The sequence below is a fragment of the Coloeus monedula genome, assembly GCF_965178545.1.
Source record: "Coloeus monedula genome assembly, chromosome: 2".
NCBI classification, from domain to species: Eukaryota; Metazoa; Chordata; class Aves; order Passeriformes; family Corvidae; genus Coloeus; species Coloeus monedula.
Window position 1 is genome coordinate 26218008 of NC_138782.1, and position 20885 is coordinate 26238892.

Consider the following 20885-nt stretch of genomic DNA (forward strand, 5'->3'; position numbering starts at 1 on the left):
TTATGTATTTTGCCCTTATAATGAGACCTATTACTCTGGCTTATTCCATCCTTTTGAGTTCCAAAGTATCTTTCGAGTTACCATGGATACAAGTGATATGCATTCTCCCACAACTGCTTTGTGTGCCTTATCGAACACCACAAAACTGGCACAGTAGGAATCTGAGCTATCTATACAGGATGAATATCTAACCCCTTCAAGAGTTTGTCTTCCTCTCCCCCCTTCAAAAAAAATAAATTAAAGTATGCCATATTCTACCATTTGTAATGAAATAAAAAAGCGGGTTCTTTTCTATCTGAAATCCAGTACTTTTGCTCAAGGAAAACAAAAAAAGGTACAGACATAAATTAATTAAATCTGATCAACACTGAAACAGTGTTAAAATGGAAATGGAAGTACACAGAATCATTCTGAGTTTGCTGTTTATTGTGAGTCAATAGAGTTTAAGTGTTTCTACATCAATATATCCACAGAAGATGTGAAACACGGCAAATCTCGACGAGCATTTCTGAAAGGAGTTGTAGAAACATGGCATGCAACTCTGAGATTATGCATAAACTAGAGTAAATAGAACTCCCCTAAACTCTCTCTTTATACCAATTTCTTATGGACATTTTCAAATGCAGATTGCTTTCCAACAAGCTGGCAATAATTTGTACTAATTCAGCGTAGAAGAGGGCAGTTAAACTGATTTTTCCCATTATGTTTTTGTATTCTGACCTCTTCTTAAAAACAAAAGACTCTCACTGAGACAGCAAAATTTACACAGTGTTCAAAAACCAAGTGCTGATAGCATAATCTGAATTTATGTGTGAAAAGTAAAGGAGAATACCAGAAGGAAAAAAAAATTATTGTAGTATGAACTTGTTAGAGACTCAGAACTGTCTCCCAACTTTCAATGCATTAAATCATTGGAAAGACATCAACTGCATACATGAGTCTCGTGATGGCAACTAAGAGCAAGAAAGACAGTGAAGAATGAGTAGACAAATGCTGCTCTTGCCTCTTTTCCTCATTAATCTAAACTTCTCTAAGTATTTCAACAAAACACTCAACAAAAAAACATACTTGACTTCTTCATATCCACAGGCTCAACCCTGCTTTGAAATACAGAGATTTTGAAGTATAATATCTGAGCCAGAGACACTGATGCATGAATCCCAGACTCTTACCCTTGCTTGTGTTATGAAATAACAGTATCATTCTGCAAGTTTTCCACAAATATATATGAAATAAAGAAATATTAAATATTTTCATTTTTCTAACAGTTTCAATGTAGGCTAGACTTATATTTACCCGGATTTCTTCTAACCTTGAAATTTAACTTCTAACTCTCTCAAACTTCCTCTTGGGGACAAAAAAAATCCACATAATGTTTTTACTGTGAACTTTCAACTAGAATTAAATCTCACTTCTTTTTTTGTCCTCTGAAAATTTCTTTTAAAGTAACTGAAAGCTAGAGAACAAGGAAAAGGAACTCAAAATTGACTGCAACATTGTGGCATTTATGCTAACTTATCTGTGCTACCAAAATACTACAGTTCTGAAGTTTTATGTCAGAACCACTTACAAAAAAAAAGGATCATCTGGAACAGTGGAGATATTTACAGAATGGCTCTGTACTCAGGCTATTACATTCACTGTTACACATGCTATTATTTCTCCTCTGTATCATATTCTCCTGGATTATCTTCACTGTGCACAAAAACACACAAGAGATTCCCCCAGTCCTCTCTGAGGAGAATCAAAGCACAAAGTAGTCCTTTTTTAAAGAAATAACTACCATTGTTATCATCCCTCTAAAGTTCTTCCTTTTCAAAATATTGAAGTTCTCTGGAAATTGCCACTGTAGCTCCCTAGACCTCTGTGGCCAACAGATTGCCTTTAACACTAATGACAGCTACTGTTGCTATTTCAAAAGATTTTCTTCTTCTAAAGTGCCTTCTCTTGATAGGAAAGAAATGGCACCAGGACAAGCAGATGATTGAGAGCAATGGTTCTCATTGCCACTAAAAGGAATTTCACTCTGAAAACAGTCAAGATAACAGCTACTACCAAATAGCAGGGTGATGAGTTTCTCTGAAGGAGAGCATTAGATGCTCGTCTCTTAACAGATTAACTGTTCTTCAGTTGAGGGAAAATGACCATCAACTCAAAGCACCTTTTCAAATTTTACCAGTACTACCCAAAAATGATCTGCTGGCCAAATTTTGTGTGGATATACAATTTGTGAACCAAGAGTTGAGGGGAAAAGAAAAAAATATATCAGAGCAGTATAATCAACTTCATCATCAAGTACAGCTTTTAAGTCATATATTTACTTGCAGATTTTCATGGGATTATTGCTAATAGTAAGATGTAAGTAAACAAACATTGTAAAGTCCAGGGAAAAGACATCATTATTCTCTCTCATTCTTATAATCTAAAAATAGTTCCATTCTGGCATTATGTAAAGCATTTAACAAAGCCAAATACTAAGGATTCCAAGCAAAATAATTTTGAGAAGGTGGGTACAAATTAATGCAAAGTTAGACATTAATGCAAAATTCTGGTTTGGATCCATCAGATGCTGAAAATACCTGCAATAGTATTTTTCTGATTTTCATTCAACTCATCAAATTGCCACAAATGCTACCGATGCAACAGAAACACTTGGAAATATAATAACTCTCATAATATATAATATAGCTATAATAAAAAATGTAACATAGATGACATTGTACTTTTCATTCCATAGTAGTAAGGGTTTTTTCTATTAAAATTCACAGGAACTTGGACAAAATTCTAAAAAGATACTATCTGTTTTTAAATCTTACTAGCACAGAGCTGAGGATTTAAAAACAATGTTTCAGAAGTCATTATTTATACCACCAAACTACTGACTGCTAAAACACAGGGATAACCAAACAACTGATCAGATATAACCTTGAACAGAAAGCCACAGAAAGTTTGAGAAAAATCAAATAACATCCCAAATCGTATCTTCAAGGAAGATACGAAGAAATTAGCCTGATCCCTAGTCTAAGCCTTGACCAATTTAAACCAGAACAGATACAACCCCACTTTTTTTGCCAAAAGTCACAGAGCTGGTCCTGGCCTTTTGGTTCCGAGTGTGTTTTGTGGTACAGATGTCAATGCTTTGCAGCAGCCAACACCACTCATGTCACCTGTTCAAGTCACACACATCAGCTGTATTTGTTCGGGCTGAGCAGCTTCAAAGGAAAGAAAATCACACCTGAAGTCAGCCTCTTGAAGACATGAACCTTTTGTAGTTTCATTCTTCAAGATTTGGATTTTTCAGATACACATGCTCTTATCAGCTCTATTTTTAACCTGCCGCTCATATAGGATACTTAAAATTCTGAACATGTTTACATTATCCATCCAGCAGGCTAATGGAACTGCATACCAGACAGTCATGCATAATTCAAATCAATATCCTCAGGCTTGCAACTCTAAGTCAAAGCTGCCTTTAAATAAGCTGGGTGTGACTTTAACATGAATAAAATGTATCTAATTTTTAACCTTTATCTGACAAATTGATATATTTGCAAAGGAATGTAATAAACTTCCTTAAAATTAAAACAATTACGGAATCATCATAATTGAAAATCTTTCACAAAATACTTTTAAGGACAAAATTTAGAATGGTTCAACAAGACTGAAACCAAAGGTCAAAACAGAGAGGTGGGTCATTTGTATTTTTTTTTCAAGAAATTGTACAGATATATGCAATAAAACACATGCTGCTGAACTATTAAGTGGTGAGAAGGTGAATGCAGCAGGATTTCCTATTTATAAAGATGAAGCTTTAATTGAATTGGGCATAGGTGACCACACAGAAAATCTTATACCCAGTTAAGCACGTCTGCTAGCTTCTCTCAAAAGACCAGAATCCGAATTTCCATAATAAAATAATAACAGTCCTAATGGTAACCTGTCCTTGACCTACAGGGAAAAGGCACAACTGGGAGGCAAACTTTAGTCTCAGACTAGAGTTAAAAATCTTTTGATTTTAACCTTTAAATGTAAGAAGAATGCTCCATTTATCTACAGCTGTTATGGAGGAAGAACTGATAAGCCATTCTTTTGTAATGTTCTTAGGTAAAGTTCAAGATCAGATTGGATGGGGCCTAAGGCAACCTGATCTAGTGGGTGGAATCCTTGCCCATGGTGGGGGTTTGGAACCAGATGATCTTTAAGGTCCCTTCCAACCCAAAACATTCTATGGTTCCATTCTCTGAAAGCTGTTCCAGTTTTTCGTCCTCATATTTACCTAAACTGCTCCACTGCACGAATCAAGTAGCATGACTACTCTCAGGAGGTAAGCAGAGTACTGGGTAAAATTCTTTCCTCCAATGTACCTAAAAATGTCTACACAGAGAATTCCAGTCTACTGTTCAATCCTGTTTCTTAGTCACTCCTTCCATGATAGAGCCATGAACTCTCAGAATCAGCAAAAGCAGTTGCTTCATCAAGGAAATGATCTTTTCTGCTGATATAGTACTATCTCTTGTGTTTATATCACAAAACAGTTCTACATTTTGTGAATGTAGAGCATCTATTCTAAATACAAACTATTTCAGTCACAAATGTCTGTGAACTTTTCCAAGTTAATGATCTTCTCGTAAATTCCAGATTCAAATAGATGAGAGAGCTATGAAAAGAGTAAGTTTACAATAAAATGAAATCTTTCCTGTTATCATTAATGTATGATTTACATCGCCTCAGAGATACCACATTGCTAAGGGTGACTTTCTTCTAAGTCTTCACATCAATGGAAAGGGTATTTCTTCAAAGACTTCAAAATACTGGCAGGAGAAACCTAATTTGAGAGATTACTTTGCTCACTTGCGCAGATCAGGAAAAAAAGCCCTTTCCCACTGGAAGACAGTTTTTCCTCCTTTTTGGAGTTGGTCTAGCTGGAAAAAGAATTTTTCTGTGGAAAATCTTGTCATCACCCCTAACTCCAAGTTTTGTTACTAGGTTTATTCTCTCAGCAGTAGATGGTAGGCATACTCTAACAGCACTTTTTTTTCCCAGCATCTCTGCTGCTCATCACAGGGTAAACCCATGATTTCAGAATTACCCAAATTCATTCCATCAAGCACTTTCATGTGTTTCCTTTGGTTGAAAAGTCTGTGCACAACTTTGATATCATCTATCTGGCTTTTAAACTCACAAGTCCTCAATGCAAATCCATTTGCTTCCAAACTGTGCTTCAACTCACACATGGATCTCCTTTGCATTTAAATTCCCTGTTTATGTCTTGGCCCCTCCACAATATTCCTTAAGAATATTACACGAGTAATATTGAATTGCACATGTACTTTCTACCCCCATCTGTAAATTCAGCCTATTCCAGGACTCAAGAATTTGTAAACATTATGCACTGCTATATATGTCTGCTATTCACACATGTAAAGAAGCTAACCTCAACATGATCATAGCCCAATTACTTACATGAAAAGTTCCTTTCTATCAGGAGCTTCTCACAAGACAAAGGGCTACACTTTCTTGGGAAGGAAAAAAAGATATGAATTCTGCAAAACTGAATAAAAAAGCAAGAGTTAATCTTTAAATCACCTTCGTCTCTGCAATGCTCAGCTGAGTATATTTTGTGGAAACATGCATCATAATTTCAAGCACTTAACAGAACTGTCTTCCACTATTACAGAAGAACAATAGAAGTCTGTCATAATGCACTAGGAAGCTACTTTGGAACTCAAAAAAATCCCACTAAACCCCAAGCAAAACCCTCACTAAAGAAAAATCACAAGAAAACCCAAACCTACAGCATCACAGACACTAAGTAGAAAGCATGGCAAATCAAGTTAGTTCTGGACACTATTCTGCAGGTCCTTGAATTACAAAAGTACCTTTTTTACTAAACTATCCTTAAATATTCCCTTGATATAGCAATGGATTCAACAGCCACACTCCCCAGAAGCTTCAAAATCACAAGACACTGTCATTCTCCGATTTTTAAGGGCCTGGAGCCAATGAAGACTCATTTCAATCAACCAGAGAAGGCAGTCACACATGATGAGGAATCAGAACTTTGTATCATTACTATTGCATCAATGCTCTCTCCCGTACTACAGGAAGATTTTTAATTACTCCTAGAATAAAAAATGTCAGGGATAGATGCTCACATAATAGAAAAATAAGAATAAGGAAGATGGATCAATTAAAGAAATATTGTAACTAAAAAATCTACCAAAACCTCCAAAAAGTACATCAATAACATCAGCTGATGGTACACAAGTACTATCAGATAAGATACACGAGTATGAGAATTGGAGTATTCACAGCTGCAACATGACTCAGCCTTCAAAATACACTCCGAAGCATTTAGGAACACTGCTCTGAAGGTGTCTTAAGACTTGTCTTAAATCACTTCAGTGAAGACCCTTTCAAAGTACCTTGAATGTACTACTTGAAGTCCTAAGCCTATCCAAAGTTGCAGGACAAAAAGAGTATTTACTTCCAATAGGTGTTATACCAGAGGAATCTCACAGGCAATCTGATAAAGACACGTCAGGAAAAAGTGGGTGGCCACCTTCTTCCTAAATACTCTTTTCATTGAATTTATACATTTCTTTAAGACACATTAGAGGAAAAAGAAGAAAAATAACTAGCTATGATTGAGTATTCAACTGAGCTTTCAGTCCTCCAGTGTGAATACCAGTACACAGTTCTTTTCCATGTCAGACATCTTTTTTGCCTGTAATGCTTAGCATCTGAAATGTACAGAGAGACCAATTTTGAGAGAACTTTGTGGCCTTATTTTGCTGAACACAATACAGCCATACAGAGGCCCTCACTCTGTAATTCCAAAACAGTAAGTTTTCATTCACACTTGGCTTGAAAATAGATCTACTTATATGCAAGGAATAATATAGAAACTAAACTGCAAAACATATGGTTATCATGGAATTCACTGAGTGCTCCATTCTTCCTCTCTCAGCCTGTCCAATGGCTTTCACCTCAGCTTGGTAAGTCTGAAGAAGTAGGATCCTGCTTCACAGAATGTATTTACCAATGAAAACTCGTCAGGTTGCTTAAACAGACTGGGGAGATTCACCTCTACACCAGTTCTGAGATGCTTGTGAAAGAGCTTTTAGTGTTTACGTTGGAAAGATACTGAGAGGAAATCTCTATATATACACGTTAAGTAATTCAGTGAGGAGACTTTTCCTGAGACATGAAAACTAACAAGAGAGAAAGAAAAGGCAAAAAGCTGCATAAAGAATTAGATCCAAGAGATTCCAGAAGAACAGTCGCCTTCACGTGCAAAGATTGACACTGAGGAACAAGGCAAACATATGTCCACAGACACATCAACATAAAGTGCCGAAAGCCTAGAGAAGAATAGAAGTGGAGAAGATAAACTACAAAAATAACCATATTCTACCTTCACAATATGGAAAAGATGGATAAAATCCAGTAGCATATGCCTGCTAGAGCAGCAGATTCTCATTTAAGAGAACTTATGTTTTCTCGCTGCAGTCTTTTAGTGCTTCCATATGTTTCAAAAAAACCTTGTGAAATGTAAGGCACTTGGGCCAATCTCAGAAATAACATGTCTTCAGCCAGGGGGCTTTACCAACTGAGAAGTTAGAAAAAGATTTTAAAACAGGCTGGAGATGGAACCTGTGGTTGTAGTGAACTGGCAAACTATAGCTAAATAAAGTACATCTAAGTATGCTAAATAAGCAAGTGAGCTTACTCCTTTTCCCTTCATGATGCAACTTACACTGCCTCAAAATGGGATCAATCCCCCTTGCTTGCTCCCAGTCAGGAATTTTGCACAGCTGTTAAAGAAGTAATTTGGGCAAGACATGCTTTAAGAATATCACAAATTAACTATGAAAAATCCCAAACTGTTTTCTTCCCCTCTTCTACCTTTCTCATCTCAGGGTATTCAGAGGATTTTGATTTCAGAAGCAAAAAACCATCCATAGTTTTTGACATCTGCCTGGAAAACTGTAATTTTAATATATTTACTCCAACATTTCTAAGTTTAAAAACTTCAATTTTTAGGAATTTAGGAGACTGCTTCCTTAAAGAAAATACATTGCCTGTGGAGCTTATGGAGATAGTAAAAACACAACAACTTGCCTGTATAATGCTTGACTTTTCAAAGTTGAGGAAGCAGCCACTACAGGAGATAAAGAGGCCAATTCAATATAATATTGTGTGGTTTTTTGAAATTCAAATTATTAAGAAAGCATGGTCCATTTAAGATCCCAATATAGATACTAAAAATTATTTCCAATTATGAAATACAAAGAAAATATTTCCAATTATGAAATAAAATTTTAATTTTAATTTCAATTTTAAACACAACATTTTTACACTTCCTTATTTAGATCCCTATTTCAATTCATAAACTCTTTGTTAGCAGAAATATCTTATGGCACTATTTTTGCTTGCCTTTTTTTTCCCCTTATTTTTTATTCTTTATTTTCTGAAATAGATGTGTAATATTACAGTCTATATTAATCCCCTCTTCCAAAATACTACAAATAGTTGGAGCATATAAAGTCAATACTACATATTCAACATATTGAAATGGTAGGAAATAATATAAGAAGTAGGATACACACTACAAAAACCTAAAAGGAAGTTTTGTCAGGAAAACAGGGAAAAGAGGTCACTTCAGTAAGTATCCATACTTTACTGGATAATATTAGAAAGTACAAAAATAATATTCTTGGCAAAATTAAGATTTCAAACTTTGAGCTGGCCCTGAAACTCTGGGCCTAAGCACAGAGATTGAGCCACACATCCTGTAGCTACACAGGTTTCTCTTTTCTTTGATAGAAAACTTTTGGTCTCTTATGCAAGAGTGTACAATTTCAGGTGTAAAAGAAAACTTTTGGTCTCTTATGCAAGAGTGTACAATTTCAGGTGTAAACCTCTGTACCATTTCACTTTTAATGATCACATTTGTCATCAACTTGATTTTCTATTGAGTTAGGTTTTCCTTTAGTGATACTCTGGAATTAAGCCTGTCCATGAGGAGCTCACTGCAAAAGTTATATATTTACAATGGCTTACAGTCTGTAGAAATACTTGCATTCAAGCACAGTAGTAATTTAATTTTCATTTATATGTATATATATATACACACACAGATGTAAAACATACAGAAATCTAAATGTATCAAGTGTGCAATACAAATATATGAACTAGGTCAGACACTGGCCATAAGCAGGTATTTGTGAATGAAAATTTAAACCTCTAAATCGCACAGCATTACCTAAAGTGCTACTAGAACATTCCATCATGAAAATACACCAACAAAGCCTGCAGAGCATATAGCTTTCTTCATTTCAGTATTAAAAACATACAAAATGCCATGCGAGTTCTGTAGAAATATGCTGAAAAGAAAGATTAATATGGCCATCTAGAGGAGAAAAGAATGACATAAAAACATACAACACAATTTTTCAGGCTTCAGAATATGATGCTTTTAGAGGCATGCAGCCAGAAAATGGATGTAATAACCTAATTATGGAATTGATAATAAACAAACCTTAAAATACTATGTTCAGACATTTTGATGGCCTGAATGATGCAAACATATTAATATTATACATGTTTCTAGCAAGGCAAGCAAAACATACAGGGCGTGTTAATAAAGACAAGATTATATTTTTGTCTTTGTTAAATTTTGTGTGTGCAGAGTTAAGTACATACACATCTAAACAAACGAATTTTAAAAGTGAAGACAGAAGCTCAGAGTAAACCATTATCAGTAAAACTGTTTATTGACTCCTTTGAAAACACACAGCTCACTATTGCAAAATAGAAAATGTGATAGAGATTAACTGCTGAAGAGAAAATTCAGCAGAGAAATCCAAAATTTTCTGAAAATTAAATATCATCTCCATTACACGTATTACTCTATCTTTGATGGAATTCATAGAGTCATGGAATCATGGAATGGTTTGTGTTGGAAGGGATCTTACAGACTATCTCATTCCAACCTCCCTGCCCTGGAGAGGGACACCTTCCTCTAGACCAGGCTGCTCAGAGCTCCATCCAACCTGGCCTGGAACGCTGCCGGGGATGGGGCATCCACAGCTTCTCTGGGGAACCTGTTCTAGTGCCTTGCTACCCTCACAGAAAAGAATTTTTTCCTAATATCTAGTCTAAACCCACCCACTTTCAGTAGATCTTTCAGATCTCTTTAAAACCATTCCCCCTTGTCCTTATTCTTGATGATCAGGGGCTGCTATACCAGCAATGAGCAGGAGGAAATCAGTGGTGAGACAAAAATTAATTCTGTCCTCTCATCACTTCACTTTAACACTATCAAGTGTTACATGCTCAACATATGGAGTGATCAGTGCCTTACAATGAAAGTACAGCCAAAATGTTACACTTAGACATGATAAAGCACATATGAGAAAACAGAAGCACACAAAGTCAAATGCACTGACAATTTTTTCTCATATTAAACAATGTACTTAAATACACACTGCTTGTTCCACAGAAGAGGCAAGAAACAGTTCTATCATCTGTCTTTATGCAGTTTATAAAAATAATTCAATAGCCATAAAAGCCTAGTATTTAACAAATAATTTCCGTGTTCTCAGGGCATCAAGTCTTCCACAGATTTTTTCCAAGTTTAAGGAACAGTAAAGCTTACCATTTATAAAAATCACACTGAAACATCTGGAATGCTGATGCTTCCCCCTTGGAATCTGAGATTCTTAATGTCATCTGTTAAGTGAAGTGTTTCTCTGAACACATATTGATGCCTTAGGTTTTTACTTTTATATTTTTCAAATCCTGTACTGCCTAGTGTGTGACTCTGAGGTTTCTTGTAGCCTGTTAACTTCTACTCTCTCATGCTAGGTAGACATAACAAAGCCTCTCCAGGCCTGCTCTCCAAGGACATCTAGAATGTCTTAGGCCCAAAAGTATGAACCAAAGAGCCTCTAAGGGAGGGTAAGCTGACGGGAATTACATCATTAAACTGAAGCTTTAATTGGAGAATTAACCCTGCTATACAAATGAACCAAATGTATAAAAGTGTGAAGAACTTGTGACCTGTCATCCATCTTGGGGTCCATTTTGGCAATAGCCTCTGGCTCCCAGGGGGTACCTTTGAAGGATTTTCAAATAAATACCTATTTTATTCTTTTATTCCTGTCTAGTTTCTGTGTCTAGGAGGCCTCTTAAGGCATCAATATGAACTGCTTGGTAGTAATAATGTCTTATTTATTTCTGACTGTGGGCCTTCTTCATGAGGTTTTCACCTCTTTTCATTGAAGTTCTATGTTGGGCAGCTTTCCCTCTGTAATGATCATCAGATAAGGCATGTGCTGTCTCTTCCTCTGTCCTAAAACATTTTTACCATTGTGCAAAGATTCTTTGAAGTAATTTAGGAAGAACTTAAAATTACTAACACTAATTATTCCAGTGTGCCACCTTCAGGTCACTGAGAAGTGAGAAATGTTAGGTTGTTAATCTGTTGCCATGTCCAACACTTTTTTTTAATAGCAGTGAACATAATTTTGCTGAGAATATTGGATTAATAAAATGAGACAAACTCATCACTCTAATCTGCAAGCATTTTACCAAACATACGCTGTAGAATGATTGCAGGCTGTCAAAAAAAAATAACACTGCTGATTCTCCATTCCTTGTAAAATGTGGGAAGAGAATACTCTCATAAGCAGTAGCAAAAGCAAAATACTGACATTATTAAAGTTTTTGTGCAAGTAGAAGTATGTGATTAAAAATTTAAAGTTTTTAAATTAGAATGTTTTGATAGCTTTTGTTTAAGAAGTATTTTTGCTTCCAAACCCTGAATGTTCCTTCATTACAATAAATTTTAGAATGGGGTTTATATCCAGCCTGCTTCCTGAATGGAGAGAGCATTGAAAAGGAATAGCACCTGGTGACAGATATTAGCAATAGAAGAATAAAATAAAAAAAGGAGGGGGTAACCACTGTAACTTTTTAGATGCAGTATTTGGACTTGCCAAAAAGGTTCTTTTGTCTTAGACTGGAATCCTGATATAGATTTCCAGACTGGAAACTATCACTCCCCAGGATAAAAACTGGTGACTACAAACTCTGATGACTTAAGACGATGATAAGGAACAGAGTAACAAAAATTTTTTAAAAATGAGTACAGACTAGCACAATGCCTCTGAAGCTTAAATCTTATAGAGCCAAAGTAAAAAGCTCAGATGAACTCAGGACTTTTCACTGAGAAGATGAATTCGATTGGATTAAAAATTCTGAACAATTACAAAATATAAAGAGGAATGTTACATGACTATGGCTATTTCAACAACTAGCCTCAGTAGTCTGAAGAGAGAGAAATACATTATTCTAGATACCTAAAAGGAATCTTCCTGTATAGTTCTTGTGTAATTTATATCTGGTATTATTTCCTAATAATTTTTCTATCTCCTGTTAATACACATCGTCATTCTTTCCCAACAGTAACACAAGCCATAAAAAACCCTGAGTATCTTATCTTTCATATTCCACCCACCAATTCTGTTGAGAGATCTTAGTAGATATTAAAACCAAACATACTTTTACTATTCCTATTCCTTCTCCATCACAGTGTTCAAAGATCTGTTCTTACCACCTGACCTCACCTCTGCACCTCCTTCACTATTTGCTGGAACTCAGACTCCCTGCCTCCCTACAGTTTAACAGCAAAGGAAATAAATGAATTTTCTGATCATCAAAAAAGAATCCTTTTACTCTGCAACTTACTTTAACTGTGGCTTTCATGTCCTTCAAGTCTTAGCTTGGAATCAAGAGTGACCATGTACTAATTTCAAATTTCAACAGCAGACAGACTTTTATATCATTTAATTATATCAAATTGTAGAAAATGTAAATTTTTACAAGCCTGTCTGGACTGCATAGAACACTTAAGGTGAAGCATTTTTTAATTACATGTATCCACTTTTTATTAGAAAACATCAAACATTAAAAACCTTTTGCGTTTTAACATACTAAACGGAGACCAAAAATACCTTACTATAACACAGCACCTGTATCAAAATCTGACTTTTACATAACTTCCACAAAGCTCACTTTTCATGCTTGAACGTGGCTATAGACACAGTTCTACACAGCTATTTTCAAATACAAAAAGCATATTGACAAAATATTGACGGCAGAATTCTCAGCCTCTACATCAAGCTGTCACCCCAACTTAAAATCAAGAAATATATAGCATGTAAGAAAACATCCATTGTTTAAATTCAACTTTTAGCACCATGGAAAAACACATTAATCTAACCTTTGTAATAAGTTCTTTCTGTCATTTCATGAGAAGAAAATATACAGAACATTCCAGCAATGCACACTGCAATGACCATATGCACTGTAGCCAATAACCCACTCCATTTACTTTGCTGTTAGAATAGCTTATCAATACAGGAATAACATGGCTTCTTTTTATTTATAATACCACAAATTCAACAAGAGTTGCCACGTCTCCTTCCTAAATCAAAACAGTTTAAATTGCCCCAAAAATGAAATGAATAATGGTAAAATTAAATTAAACTTAATATAACAAGATATTGTATCATTTGTAGTATTTCTGGAAGACTGTATACAATTGTGTGGGTTTTGGTTTGGTTTGGTTTTGAGCATGCACTAATATAAGAGGTGTCTGGATATTTCTTGCAGACATTGACTATTTCCTAGTCAAGCTGCTCTTGTCTAGGACTTATCCAGAACACAATTCTGAAATTTGGAATAAAAGGAAGGCTTTTAAATCACTCTTACCTTCATCTATTGAGGCTTCACTACTGTATCCATCATATTCTGCAGACAGGGGACTATATTTTTGTCTGGTTTCCCATATATAGTTTTTTTGCTGTCTGCCATCCACCACTGGCAGCCTGGAACTCTGGGTTCTAGACAAGGCCTCATGATATTTACCCAGTGCTTCATCTTCACTCTCAGATGATGAACCATGCTGGTCTTTACTCATATAAGAATTGTCTGTTTGAATAAAATAAAGCAAATCGACTACAGCTCAAAATAGAACACAAGAAAATAACCATAAGAGGTTATCATTGAAGATATTTAAGCCATTTCAACTAAAATTTCTGCAATATTTTTAAAATATCTTGTTGTAATTACAAGCATTATGATTTTGTAATTGCTGAGAGCTGTTTTCATTTTCTGGAAGACCTGAAAGATCATTAAGCCCCAAAAAACCATTCTTACACTTTTCAACAGAAAACAGATCAACACATGTAAGGCGGCACATAGACATTCTTGAAACCCTTCATTAAGTAGGAAAATGCTTAAAATAATTTATGTAAAGTAAATCCAACACTGCTGCAATACTACATTTGGATACCTAACATATCAAGCAAGCAGCTCCTGATCCTACATTCCCAGCTGATTTTTGCTGTGAGCATGTAGCATAGCACAGAAATGAAACTGATTTACAAAAAGAAGCCTACAACAAAATCATCTTTAGGATATTTATGCCAGTAGTGCTTAAACCCACAATAACAAATGAGAAAATGCTAGTGAAAGATGTTTGCATGCACAATTTTATTTAATTTACAATAAACAGCTCCTTGTTCAATAACTGAAATTAATGCAGATTTTTACTGCAGACATCTGGCAACAGCAAAAATTACACAGGAAAAAAATCTACCTAGTTAATTCTTTTGCAGCAGTTCTGTAGTGCCCACTCCTGTGGCCAACATTTTCCAACTACATCTCAAGCATGACTTCCTCCCACAAATCAAAGACTAGCTGCATTTTTATTTCTGTAAAGGGAAAATTTCCTCCTCCCTTTTTCCAAAGTTCAAATGGATTCTGCCCAAATTTACCATGCCTTGCAGAGGTTCTGTAGGTCTCAGACTTCAATAGGCATTAAAAGTTCATGGAAACTCAAAAGAAGTCAGCATTACCTCTACTGTAAGAGCAAGCCTACGATGTATGATTTGCCACTTGACTTCCATTACCAGCAGAGCTCTGAGATGCCCATAATGCTGTTTTTCAGCTCCTGAATCTGAGGGAATGTTGTCTAACACACTATCCAGCCACGCTCAACTGCTTCGCCCCTCCCTGCTTTTATGCCCTCAGCTCTAGGTCTGCATTTCCACTCCCATTAGTGTCTGCCTTCATGCCCAGTCAGTCTCACTCCTCTGGCTGGGTATTCCTGCTAGAGGACAGATTCAGCTTACCCAAAATTCAGCCAGTTAAAATTAAATTAACTCAATGTATGCCAGCCGTCTAGGCTATTTTACAGTCAAGTGTTTGCCTCTTAGTACTACAGGGGTCCATCCTTCCTACTTTTAGGAACTGCTCAGCATAGAGGTCTTTTTCTCCCTGGTACTCATACAGAAAAACCTCTGCTGCAAGTTTAGGTAAGAAATCTTTTGGAAAGTTACATTTATACAAGTAGAATCCCATCCCAAGTTCCTGCTTCCCAGCCCCATATTCGAAGTTCTTGCTCCAAGCACCCAATTTTGGTCTCTTATGATGATTTCCTCTATTCTCTTTCTCTACCTCAAATTCTCTTTACTTGCACTTAACCAACTACTCATGTAACCTTGGTCTTTGACCCTTAGTCTCTCCGCCTTCACATGAGGTTATCAGTTCTCTCCAAAGCTGTTACCTATCCTAATTCAAATCCCAATCCACCATGTGCATCATGTCCTATTTGCTCAGGAAATTTCTGCTGTCACATAGAATATGTTTATTCTGAATTCTTCTCTTCAAACTCCCAGTGTCCTTCAGTAACCATAAGTATCAAAGGCAGGGTAGAAGTCCTGCTCTGTTCTTCAATCCCTACAATGAAGCATATGAGTGCAAATGGGATGGTCAGTGAATTTAACAAGCAAAGTATAAGAAGTGTTTACCATGTCTTTTCAAAAAGCAAACTTTCCAGAAATTTCCAACTTTGTCAAACTTAGGTGCTTTTCATAGAAGAACATGGGCATCTCTGATATGGGAGAAGTGCTCTCCCACATTTTGAGCACATATTTCAATACACAAAGGTGCGACAGCATCTTTGTAAAGCTGATGTGAAATCTACTTATTTTTTTGCACAAATAGCCAGCATGTTTTTCCCATAATCTATTTTTGGAAACAGATAAAGATTTTAAACTATAACTTAGGGGAAAAAAATCAAACAATAGGATTTCAGACAGAAAGTATGCCTCATTTCCTCACAATTCTTTCAAATTTGGCACACGATTTAGGAAATTCATAATAAGGTCTTGAAATGGAAAATGTCAGAAAACCTTACCTGGATGTAGGGCTACCAGCTCTACACACAATGTGTACATCAACTTAATTTCCTATTTATAGGTTAAATGGTGCCTTAAAAGACTGCTAAGGAGCAACTAGATCTTTCAACTCTAGGCTATTAATTCAAGTCTAGCAGATATGGTTCTTCCCATTTATGGATGGCTATAAAGCAAGTTCAATTTCATTGATCACTTAATGAAAATATCACACCAACTAGGATATATTCTGGCTAACACATTCACTGCAAGAGGCTGCCCAGAAAAAGGAGTCTCCTTTGCTGTAACACAGAGTAAAATTCTGTATCTCATATGGCCCTCCAGAGGTTGAAACCTGCCACATAGGAAACTTCTACAGATTTCCACAGCTGTAATTAAAGCAGAGCGTACCAGGCCTAAAATACAGTGCCAGACATCAGTATTAGGTGCATCCTTTAACATTACAAGAAATGTATTCACAAATATGAAATCAGGTTCATTAATCAGCCTGCATAAAGAATGGAATAGCATAAAACATGTAGCAACATGTTTGAAAGAAGAGTTGAAAGTTATGTCTCTTATAATACACTGACTTTTGTAAGCACCCAGAAGTTCTCAGTGATAGCAGTTTTTATTTTTTCTCCAGTTCCCATCATAAAAGAAAGAGAATGTATACCATTATATATTATTACAAGTCATGAAGCAAGACCTCTTCAGAGGACTTAAAAACCTCTTTGAAGTTAAAACATAAGCTATCCATGCAAATTTTTTTTTTAAATTACAATGCTTGGTTTCAGCTTCTTGGGAAAAAATAGCTTCCTGTACATTAGGGAAAAAAAAAATCTCAGGGTTTTATGCCTTTTGCTTGCTACTTCTCATTTGAATTTTGTACCTTATTTGGAAACTTGCCAAAGAGAATTTATGTTCTTAGTAAAATCTTTCCTTTATTTGGCTGACATGGGTCACGAGCAATTATTAACCTATTGAAAGCTATTAATTTGCTTATTATGGGACCTAAATGCCATTTTTGAGAGAATATACCTTACAAATACAGTATTATGGAAAGAAATAGATAAGATCATAGTTTATCATACAAACATGGAAAACACTCCTAATTCAAATTAAAAAAAACCAACCAAACAAAACCAAACCAAAACTCAACAAAGCAGATGACTGAAATTTTCAGATAAGGAAAACACACACAACTGAAGAAAAAAAATGTGTTTCTATTAGGAAATCATTCATTTCTTTACAGAATCAGCACCTCTGGAAAAGCATGTGTTGCTTTTTAAAAGTTTACTATGCAGCCTGCAAAAGTATGTAAAATTGCAGGGTTTTACTTCTTACTCACAAACTGTTATTGCAATTCCCTTATCACACTAAGATTAGATGTCGAAGACGGCACACAAAGTATCCATAACAACAACACACACGTTTTCTTTTAAGACTACAACTTTAAGATAAGCCTCCTTCACTTCTTTCTATACTTAAAATCGCTTAATTGCCATTTCTCATTGAGTGTCTCATTTCTCATTGTGTGTTGAAATCATTATCTTACATATCCCAGAAATATTCTGAAGATCTACTGTAATGTAAATGCAAAAGAAGTTATTTCTTTTATCGTCATAGCACTTTATGCAATGCTTTTAAAAGAAACAAAATAAAAATCACTTTCACAGAACAAGTATTAATTTCCAGAATTAATTAATTCATAGTTTTCAGCAGAAACTGAAAGGCAGAAAAACACCACAAAACAGAGAAGGCAAGAAAAACCGTATAGAGAAAGAGCAAACTTAGAAAAGGCATTTATTAATCAGTTCCTTTACGTACTATTTTGGCAAGTAACTAACTTCCAAGAAATATCAACATAATTAGAAAATGAAGCACTGAAACAAACAAGCCTACTTTCACTCACAGGAAACGCTGTTACTAAAAGTGCGAATTAGGTGAAAAAAGTAGGAAATATCATAAGTTTCAGGAAAGGCTGAAGAATGCAGTTTGCTGACAGACTCCTCACCTTTTCCTGCTGTCTTCTTATTATATAGCTCTCTTTCTAATTTCTTTGAGCTTTCCCTTTTACCCTTATTCGCAATTGTAGTTGACACATTGCCTTCATCCTTCAAGGTGCGTTTTCCTTTTCTGTCAAAGAAGGCTTCAGATTTCTTTTCTTTGATTTCATTAAAGCAATTAAGACGGTCATTGTGCATCTTCTTCAAGCTGGAGCCTGGTAATTTCTCCTTCTGTACTTCAACAAGTTTTGTTTCTAAATCTTGGGGAACATTCATACTGCTCACTTTACCAGAATCTTTAAAATCAACTCCAGGTGACTGTGGTTTGATTTTTTTATGCACATGATTCTTAGAATTATCTGATACTGCATATAGACAATTCTCTTGCTCCTCAATAAATTGCTCCACAGTAAATTTATTACTTTTCAGGTTACTATCCTTACCATTTATAAAACACTCATTTTCCCCTACTGCTTCCCTTTTAAAAGGTCCTCCTACAGTCTTCAAATCCTGAGGTATTTCTGTATCACTGACAGGATTATTATTATCTGTGCCTCTTAACTGGCACTGGTTTTTGTTTGAGACATGGTCAGATAGTCCAACTTGACTTGTACCTTTTCTTACAAAATCTAACGAATCGGAATTATGAGTCTCTTTGTGTTCTGCAGCACTTCTCTTTGTTTTCATATTACTTTCCTGAGAATGATTTAATGACGGTGTGTGTTCCTCTCTGCCTTCTACAGGTTTATCACTCTGTGTTTTGGAGCTCTCATCTTCTGCCCGCAGGCCACTGATCATGCTTGTTACTTGCTCTGTCACCGAGTCAGCTACAGAGTAGCCGACCTCACCAACAACACTGGCCAGGTCATCCACAGCGCTGCTGAGCGTGTCCACCAGGGAAGACACAGAGGGAAGGTTCAGATTTTGGTGAAGGTTTCTAAAAAATGCCATTTGTCCAGCCTATTCAGCAACAGCTTTTAATAGTGAGTGGTCCTCTGTTTCACAAACTGATCATCTCTGATTCTCCAGCTTCAATTTCAGAGCTATTTGCCTTTGCTATCTCAAAAATCAATACATTTACCAGGGGAAGTTGCAGCTTTCCTCTTTTCATTCAATATGCATTGAAAATAACAAGAAAACAGCTAAATAAATATCTTGAAGTGAAGCCACAATCAACCAGCAAAACCATAGTCTTTCATCAAATGCAGAATCAACTAGCCATAATAAAATTCATTATTTTCAAAAACAAGACAACTGTGTGAGGTGGATTTTTTTTTTTTATTCTAACCTGCAAAGAAGAAGTTGTGAGACATTTAAATTATATCCTTTCATCCATGTCACACTAAAACAAGCTTTTAATGTAACACAACACACATCATGGAGACTTATTCACCCCAAAATATTTGTTGTCTTTTACATAAAGTAAGACATTTTAGAACATCAAGACTTGTTTTATAGCAAAAAAAGAAAACTAAGGACAGACAATTTCTGGGGGGAAAAAGGTCTTTTGCTTCCTAGAAAATTGAAAATAAAAATTTAGCTACATCTTTTAAAGAGATAGAGGGCAAGAAGGCCTCTTCAATTTCACATTCTGTTCTCTGGTGCCTGTCTCTTTCTCTCAAGTCAGCTAACAAAGCCTGTTTAATTTTCACAGCACAAAAGTAGGAAGAGGTTGTTTTACCAACCCTCAATATCTTTTTCAAGGTCTAAGTTCTTTCATTACATATGATCCTTAAAGACCTCGTTGTATTAAAAAATATTCAATAATGTGTTAGTCAGATACAAGATGTCACTAAAATTACTCTTTAAAATTATTTTCCAGGTGAATAAAAGCAAGACCTTCTCCAAAAGTATGGTGAAGGATTTTAACAGGCTAAGTAAAAATCCAACAATCCCATCCACAAATTTACTCAAAAAAGATTTAATTATACAAAATTATGGAATGTTTAAAATAAGGTCAAGAGTATTCTCAGAGGGCAAGAGAAGTATCTCCCCATGCAAACTCTTTGATTATATAGCTGTTGAATTTCTGTGGCTTGTGGATACAAACATTTGCTCCTTTCTGAGTACTGCAGTCACAGGAAAACCCAACGTTTGATGTGTTGCTACATCCTTGTAAAAATGTGCATTCTTATAATCAAGTTTAGTACACTGTATGTCAGATACTTACAAAGTTTATCTTGTGAATTCTTTCTTGTAGTGTATCCTGAATCGAGATCTGGGAAACCACTAACATTTTCAAAACACATCTTCTTATTAATATATAGGAAAAGTAGTAACATGAGAATAATGAACACCCCGACCGCAGACAGGAATCCAATTGCTTCAGGAGATACTAAAAGAAACAGAAAGAAACACATTTTTAAGAACCTTGTAAAAGTTTGGAAAGTTGTAATATTATCAGAATTGATCATTAATAAATACCTCAAAAGATGCAAATACATATGCAAAATATAATGAAAACCCCACCATTTAAATAACTAAAACCCCACCATTTAAATCTGAGTTAACACTTAATCATCTTTTCAAAGAACAGAAAAGCATCTGGTCCTAATCTGAGAGGGACTGACACTGCGAGCAAGAGGCTCTGATGGAGGACTGGATAGTCTGTGCAGAAAAATGGGGA

The 20885-nt window shown here is 35.6% G+C and overlaps 1 protein-coding gene across 3 annotated transcripts in view; it reads right to left on the reverse strand.

Annotated features, from left to right (window-relative positions):
• The window catches only part of SYT14 (synaptotagmin 14), a gene marked incomplete at both ends in the record, with an annotated part of 52868 nt that extends 32312 nt beyond the window's left edge, over positions 1-20556 (reverse strand). For 2 of the 3 annotated variants that reach the window (XM_082303040.1, XM_082303039.1), the window contains 2 exons: positions 13783-14001; positions 20430-20556. In XM_082303040.1, the coding sequence (XP_082159166.1) occupies positions 13783-14001; positions 20430-20541 (331 nt within the window). Of the gene's footprint in view, positions 1-13782; positions 14002-18267; positions 19211-20429 lie in introns of those variants that run through there. The other variant, XM_082303038.1, reaches the window with a different exon arrangement.
• Between the last annotated feature and the right edge of the window lie 329 nt (positions 20557-20885).